Source organism: Miniopterus natalensis, chromosome 3 (genome assembly GCF_054644295.1).
Source record: "Miniopterus natalensis isolate mMinNat1 chromosome 3, mMinNat1.hap1, whole genome shotgun sequence".
NCBI classification, from domain to species: Eukaryota; Metazoa; Chordata; class Mammalia; order Chiroptera; family Miniopteridae; genus Miniopterus; species Miniopterus natalensis.
In genome coordinates this window covers 70,814,733-70,822,915 of record NC_142083.1, presented here as the reverse complement: position 1 = coordinate 70,822,915, position 8,183 = coordinate 70,814,733, and the positions used below count along the sequence as shown (strand labels likewise).

At 43.5% G+C, this 8,183-nt stretch overlaps 1 protein-coding gene across 1 annotated transcript; it reads right to left on the bottom strand.

The window, feature by feature from the left end:
- Positions 1 to 4,336: 4,336 nt before the first annotated feature.
- Positions 4,337 to 8,183, bottom strand: SPMIP10 (sperm microtubule inner protein 10). The gene is made up of 3 exons (XM_016217759.2): positions 8,098 to 8,183; positions 7,410 to 7,518; positions 4,337 to 4,546 (listed from the first exon to the last, which is right to left on the bottom strand). Exons 1-3 carry the CDS (start codon positions 8,181 to 8,183, stop codon positions 4,337 to 4,339), a joined length of 405 nt encoding a protein of 134 aa, XP_016073245.1.

Sequence of the window (8,183 nt, the reverse complement as noted above, 5' to 3'; positions counted from 1 at the left end):
ACGAGAGTCATGGATTGGGTGTCTCCTGCACGCCCCTTACTGGGGGTTGAGCCAGAACCCTAACCCAGGCATGTGCCCTGACTGGGAAATGAACCATAACCTCTAGGTTCATAGATTGATGCTCAACCACTGAGCCACGCTGGCCGGGCTAGCCTAGTATTTCTAAATCTCCTGACTGGACTTTATGTTTTCTAGAGAACTTGGATCTAAAGGACCACTGGATTCCTTAAAACTATTTTTAAAAGCATAAAGCTAGAGTTTCACTTCCAGCATGACAATGTGAGGAGCTGTCTGCAGACTCGCTTCCCTGAAAAATGACTGATAATGTTACGGGAAAGGGGACCTGGCCCTGAACCGGTTGCCTCGTACAGGAAAAGTTTCACAAGAGTCTAGGTGAATTTTAGAGTACATTTGTTAAAGCTGGGGACAGTGAAACAAGAAAGGACTGGGGAAACGAGCCTAGGCTGGGCTGCTTTGGCTCACTAAGTCAGAGAAAAGGGGGCCTTGGGGACAAACTGCTGCTGCCCTTTGCTCCCTGGTTGCAAGCCTCATGGGTGCCTTAGAGTTTAGGAGACCATTCCTGTGGGAAGAAGGGAGGAGAGGGTGGGGGAGGCACGAGCATGCTCCTGAAAAGGAGAGCAGGCACTGGGACCTTCGGTTTGAGGGGTTTTAAAGGCTGAGTGTTTAGGGGAGGTCTTAGGAGAGGATCCATAGGATATTCATCAGCTTTACGCTGATTTACCAAAATGAGGTTTCTTCTCTTAACTTCATCTGTCCTTAGGTGTGGTTGGCAAATGGCACTAATTGTATTTCTGCTGCCTGTCTCGGAGTTGGGTGGTTTAAGCTATTTGCCCTCTGGTCAGGGAGGAGAAGCGCAAACCATTTACTCTTTTTTTTTTTTTTAATTTTTTTTTTTTTTTTTTATGTCTCTTTATTGATTTCAGAGAGGGGAAAGGAGAGGGAGAGAGATAGAAACATCAATGAGAGAGTCATTGATCGAACCCGCAACCCGGGCATGTTCCCTGACCAGGAATGGAACCCCGATCTCCTGGATCCTAGGTTGATGCTCAACCGCTGAGCCACGGCCGGCCTGGCGCAAACCATTTACTCTGAAGTGCCCCTGGTTTAGGGAAGACAGGCTTCATTAGGTGGCTGCAAACCGCTGTTGAACCATCTGTCTCAGTTTCCTTGTTTCTCCTGTCCTGGCTTAGTGGCCTGTCTCAATAACTATAAAGGGACAACCATATCAAGCCTCCGGAAATGGTCAGAGGTGCACACAGCAAATGGAGAAATATTTATTTGAAAAAATTTATTAAAGGTCCTTCCAGCTCACAATGGAAACCCCTACTCCAGGCTGATGCGGCCAACACAGGGCTCCTCTCCCCACAGCTTCCAACTGGAGGGCTCTCTGCCCAGGAGGGACGGGATGTCAGTGGTTCTCATCCTGACCCCAGCTACCTGTTTCTGAGGCTAACTTCCAAGCAAGTGTGGCCAAGAGGTGAGGGCTCCCCCTTCTGGTCAGCCCCGACTTGCGGGATGAAAGCTCTGCCTTGGGCCCAGAGCCCCCGAGAATACTGGGGCCTCCATCACCCTTGCCCCAGATCTTGAGGTGGTGGCTCCAAGCTGGGAGAGACAAGCTGAGCAAACTGGAGGCTACTGTCAGTGACCAGCTTCTCGGGTGGGGGTGTCACTTGGAAAGCAGTATGCCACTGTCCTTCACTAATAAAACACTAATGTTGAAATAAACTTCTAGGCCCAAGATAGAGACACTCCTGCCCGGGTGCCCCATCAGCAAATCAGAACTTAGATAACTTCCATGTTCCTGTAAATGCTTCCCTTGATCAGAAATGCAGAATGTCCAGTTAATCCTCAAATGCAAGCCAACTCTGGGCTCAGGACTTTCTTGTTTCGTATCTTTTATCCTATGAAAGCTTCTTGCCTTCTGCCCCATTTTGCAGTTCTCCAAATAGGGCTGTCCACTTAATGAGGTGTTGAGTAAAGTTTACTTGTTTCCTAGTCTTCTTTAATCATTTTTAACATTCTGTGTATATAGTTTTTACTTTGTTTACCCTTTATTTACTGAGCTTTACATTGATGTTAGATGGGTGTCCATATCTTTTTTTATAATAGTTTCTTCAGTGCTGTGTTCAGCTATGAACACTTGACTGGGTGAAGCATAGCTTAGACCCACTAGGGTGTTTGTTTGTTTTTTAATTGTGGTAAAATATGCATGACATAAAATTTACCATTTTCACCCTGTTTGTCCAGCCATCTATCTCTGGAACATGTCAGACTGTAACTCTGTACCCATGAGACCATAACTACCCGTTTCCTCCCCCCACAGCCCTTGGTGACTACTAGCCTACACTCTCCTAGGAATCTGACGACACCAGGTATCTCACGTAAGCAGAGTCATGATATTTGCCCTTTTGTGTCTGGCTCACTCCCTCAGCTTAATGTCTTCCAGGTTCCTCCGTGTTGTAACATGTATCAGAACTTCTCCACATTTTGTGTCGACTGTTCCATCGCACGCCTATACTGCATTGTTTTTTTATTCATCAGTGGGTGGACATTTGAGTAGTTTCCACCTTTTGGCTATTTGTGAATATGCTGATGTGAACATTGGTGTACATATCTGGTTTTTGGTGTGTGTTTTTATCCTTACGCAAGGATTTTTTTTCCATTTTTCCATCGCTTTTCCAGAGAGAGTAGGAGGGAGAGAGAGAGAGAAAGAAACATCGATGTGAGAGAGACACATCGATTGGTTGCCTCCCACATGTGCCCTGAGCAGGGCTGGGGATCGATCCTGCAACTGAGGTACATGCCCTTGGCTGGAATCGAGCCCAGGGCCCTTCAGTCCGAGGGCTGACGCTCTAACCACTGAGCCAAACCAGCTAGGGCATTTTTTTTTTTCCTTTTAATTCTTTTGGGCATATACCTAGAAGAGGAATTGCTGGGTCATAAGGTAATGTTTACCTTATGTTTATTGTTTGAGAAACCACTATACAGTCTTCCACAGTGCTACACTGTGTTGCACGTGGTCATTTTTGTGTTGTTAAATTATGTGAATCAGTTTGCTATAGGAAATTGATACCTGGGCACACTGAACCAATACAGAAAGCACATCTCTACTAAAATTGTGTGATGTATCATAGAGTTGTCTATCAGACGCTTCTAATTACCATGTTGACTAGTTACCAGTGTCCATAGCCTTGGTGGGTGGGGGTTGTTGGTGGGGTGGGGCAAAAAACAGCATTTTGGGGTTGTCAAAAAGTAGCTAAAATAATTCCACATCCTGCAGCTCTGTTTCAGTCTGGCCCACTTGGCATTGAGTATTGGAGGGGATGAATAATAAAGGTGGGGTGAGGAGGAGAGAAAGGTAGAGGAGTGTGGCGAAGCTGGACAGTAGGATCGGATCAGTCTGCTCCGTTACCAGGTCTGCCTACGGCCAGCCAGTAGTGTGGGGGTTCTTGTCTTTGTGTGACAAGTCCAGGTGACTATAAAGGGGCATGTATTAAAGCCGGGGACAGTAAAATAAGGACGGACTTAGGGTAAAAGCAGCAACAGGGGAGCCTAGGCGGGGCTGCTCTGGCTCACTGGGAAGTCAGGAAAAGGGGGCCTTGGAGACAGGTTCAGGGGGTTAGCCCGGGACGAGCCGCCACTGCCCCTCCCTCCCCCTGGTTGCAAGTCTCCTGGGGACCCTTGGAGTTTAGGAGATGAGTGCCTGTGGGGCAAGGGCAGGACGATGGTGCGGGTTTGCTTCACAGTGAGTCCTTTGTCTTGAGGCTTTTATCTCCTTCTTCTGGCAGGAATCTTAGGGGGGGTTTCAGGGGAGGGTTCCAGCAGAATATTCATCAGTTTTCCAGGTGCGCTGCTTTAGGGTCAGTGCCAGGCCGTGGGTCATCGGTCATTGCAGCTGGTCCTGGGGTCACCCACCTGGTTTTGCTGCTTTTCTGGGCCTGGAGCTGAAATACAGCTATGGCCTAGATGTTATCTCTAGGGAGGTGACCTTCTGTATCTGGCTGTAAATTGCTCAGCAAGTTTGTTCAGCTATCTGCCTGGTTCCCTGTTCCACTTGTCCTGGCTTACTGGTCTGTCTCATTTCTTAGCTATTTGGTATGGAATGAATTTCAATGAGACAGTTTTTCCTGCTCCCCTACTTCATCTCACATGTTCGGAGCCTATTTCCATTCTGAAGCTTTTATAATGCATAAACTATGCAGCTGACTTATGGCCTTTAAACCGAACCTATAGGTGACATGTAAATGTATGACACACTTAAACATTTATGAGAGAGAGAGAGGGTGAAACACTTCATCGCTTTATTCTTCTTTCATCAAACCAGCCGCCTCCTGAAGCCGTGGGAAATCACTGTGCTTTGGTATCTGGAGAGAGGTGAATGCAGAGGCATATCTGCAATTTTTATCTCTGGAGGGCCTTTCTTCAAGACAGCTTTCCGATCTTCCCCATGGCAAAGCCTTTCACTGTGTTCCAGAAACAGAGAGTCTTCTAGAGGCCCAGCGTGGATCCCGCACATTTCTGCATGCTAAGAGGGGAAAAACCTGCTGTACATGACCCCGAACGGGACTTTATTGGATTAAGATGGAAGTTGCCCAACTCTCCCTGCCGAGAAGGAAGGTCTAGTGGACAGGGCAACATCCCTTTTCCAAAGGCAGTGCTCTCTGGCCCGTGTCTTCCAACCACCAGGAAAGCAGAGTACACTGCGGACTATAAAATACAGAAACCTGGAGTCAGCTTGTTGAACTTCAACTTCACCCCTTATGTGACCGTGTGCCAGTCACTTACCCTGTGAGACTCCTTTTTCTCAAATAAAATAGAAACTATTAAAGGATTCTTTGAGTTTTCAATAAAATATTACATATGAGGGGGAAAACTTTTGCCAACTACTAAGTGTATTATAAATAGATATAAAGCATGTTGCTTCTACAGTCACTGAAGCTGGAAAAATAACAGCTACTTGAGGTTATTGTCCTAAGTACATATTTCTGATTCTTTTTTTTTTAAGATTTTTTATTGATTTTTTTAGAGAGAAAGGGAGAGGGAGAGAGAGAAACATCGATGAAAGAGCAACATTGAGCCCCCAACCTTTCGGTGCACCAGACAATGTCCAGCCAACTGAGCCACACCAGCCAGGGCTATTTCTGATTCTTCAATACTGATGAATAGCATTTTGGCCTGGTCTTGGGATGCAGCCCCATCTCTGCTATGCTGTGTTTTTATATTGTTAAGTACTTATGTCATCTCCCACAGGAAAAAAAGGGTGAAAGTAAACAGAAGGAAGGAAAGCACAGCTAGCACTTGCTCAGTGTAGAGTCACTTCATTTAATTCTCATTTAAATTTTTTTTTAACATGTCTGATTTCAGAGGGAGGAAGGGAAAGGGAGAGAGAGACAGAAACATCAACGATGAGAGAGAGTCATTGATTAACTGCCTCCTGCACGCCCCCTACTGGGGATTGAGCCCGCAACCCAGGCATGTGCCCTGACTGGGAATCGAACCACGATCTCCTGGATCATAGGCCGATGCTCAACCGCTGAGCCACACTGGCTGGGCTCTCATTTAATTTTAACTTTTATTCTGTAAGGTCGAATGTTCTGTACACCAGTCACTAATTACATTTAAAAAATTGTTAGAAACATTGTCAACTAAGTTGTAAAAGTGAAATAGTTATAAAAAATTATGCCAAATTATGAAGAGTAAGTTCAAGAATAAGAAATGTTTTGATGCGTTCAAAACAGTTTTTTTAAAAAATATATCTTTATTGATTTCAGAGAGAGGAAAGGAGAGGGAGAGAGAGAGAAACATCAATGATGAGAGAGTCATTGATTGACTGCCTCGAGCATACCCGCTACTGGGGATGGAGCCTGCAACTTGGGCATGTGCCCTGACCAGAATTGAACTGTGATCTCCTGGTTCATAGGTCGACATGCAACCACTGAGCCACGCCTGCTGAGTTGTAGAAAGTCTTAATAACCACATAACTTTGATGTCTGTTATTTGAGTCTTGATTTCCTTAGTTTTATCTTTGTTATTAAAATATCACATAAAATACATATAAAACAATCATCTCAAGGCAAATGGTAGCTTTATTTGTTACATTGTATGTGTGCATTTTATAAGAAAATAATTGAGCCATATTTTTAGGATATTTTTTATATCATGTAATGGTCACATATATATATATATATATATATATATATATATATATATGTATTTTGTAATGTCATCTCTGGGCAAAGTATATTCTTAATCAACATTAATTATTTATCTATTAGAAATTTGCAAATTAGTGATATACTTTTTCCAGGAATCCTGACTTGGAATCTCCTCTTGTAGTCTGATTATTATAATATATTCTATTCTCCTTTAAAGAAACAACTTACCTTTTCACAAGTGAATGGTCCATCTGAATTTGGAAAATGTTGTGAAACTACTGACTGAATAGGAGAATGGAATGGGCAACAAGTCTTATCTGTAAATCTAGCCAAACTGTTCCCATAGCTCTCAACCTAAATATGCAGTACAACTTTAAAAATACATGCTCTGTGCTGAAGCTTTAATGGGCCCTACTTCTGATAGCTTCTTAACAACTGCAAGTGACACTGTGTGGAGAAAAGGGTAGACAAAGAGTTCTGAAATATCTCGGTGTATCTACTTTTAGGATTTCAATTGGGTTATTTACCTAGATACTGATATTTAACTTTTGCTTGCAAGTTTATGTGTAAGTGCATCAAGTATTTTTGTCTGAGAATAGAATGAATGGTATTTGCCAGGACCTGGGAGGAGCTTAGAAATGAGGAGATATAGGCCAAAGGGTACAAACTTTCAGTTATAAGAAGAGTAAGTTCTGAGGATCTAATGTTCAGCGTGGTGACTACAATTAGTAACACAGCATTGTGTACTTGAAAGCTGCTAAAAGTAGATCTTTCGCATTCTCACCAAATGAAAACAAGAGTTAGCTCTGTGTGGTGATGGGTGTTAATTACATGATCTTGGTAATCATTCCACAATGTGTATCAAATCCCCACATTGTGCACTTTATTTTATTTTTTAAATATACCTTTATTGATCTCAAAGAGAGGAAAGGAGAGGGAGAGAGAGATAGAAACATCAATGATGAGAGAGTCATTGATCGAGCCTGCAACCTGGGCACGTGCCCTGACCGGGAATCGAACCCTGATCCCCTGGATCCTAGGTCGATGCTCAACCGCTGAGCCACTCCCGACTGGGTGTACACTTTAAATATATACAACTATATCTTCCCATTAGTTTTCAATAGAGCTGGAAAAAATGCAAAATTAATTTTAAAATGGCTTTATATAATTATTATGTCTATTCATTATATTAACTAGCATATATTTTTTATTATGAATATTTGTAGGAAATACCTTCAGATTTATATTCCTGAATGTCATGCTTTCCTTCCAAGGCATAACATATCGTCTTGGGATCATCCCTTGTTTTAATGAAAACCGTGGCAAATGAACCTCACTACACCTGAAGGTTGGGAAGGCAAGGAAAAAAGATATCGTGTGAGTTAAATATAATCATTTTAGCATTACTCCAGGGAATGGAGGAAGCTGTGCCCTGTCCATGATGTTCGGACCTTGGCAGCTGCAGGACAGAGAGCTGTGCCATTGTTTGAGGCCCACCTGATATATAACGAACCCATTAAATCCCTACGTATCACCAAGTTCAAGAGTCAGGGCTGTGTCTCTGTACTTCCAACTGCCTGCCATCCTTCAGAATGTGCTCACCACGTCCATTTTAACCTGATTTTCAGGGAGAAGACAGAGTACCGTGATTTGCCTCAGGCCTACCCACTGCCTAAAGGAATCTCTGGCCGGTCCCAAAAAACAGTAACTGATTTAGCTTCTGAATTTAGTACATGCTCTACACTCAGGTCAGACTTTCCTTCCCTGCGCACACACTGCTTCTCTCTGGAACATAAAGCTTTCTACATAGATGCCAGGGGGAAGCACAAAGTATAGGCCTCATCTGTGTAGTTCACAGATGGAAAAAACAAACAAACAAACAAACAAAAATAACCAAACGCCCAAACCCTGAAGTACTCACTTATTAGCAGGCTTATATGAATGCTCATCAGAACAGTTGTTGGCCAGCTTAGGTAAGGTAGGACAAGTGTCCTTTCCTGAAGCCAT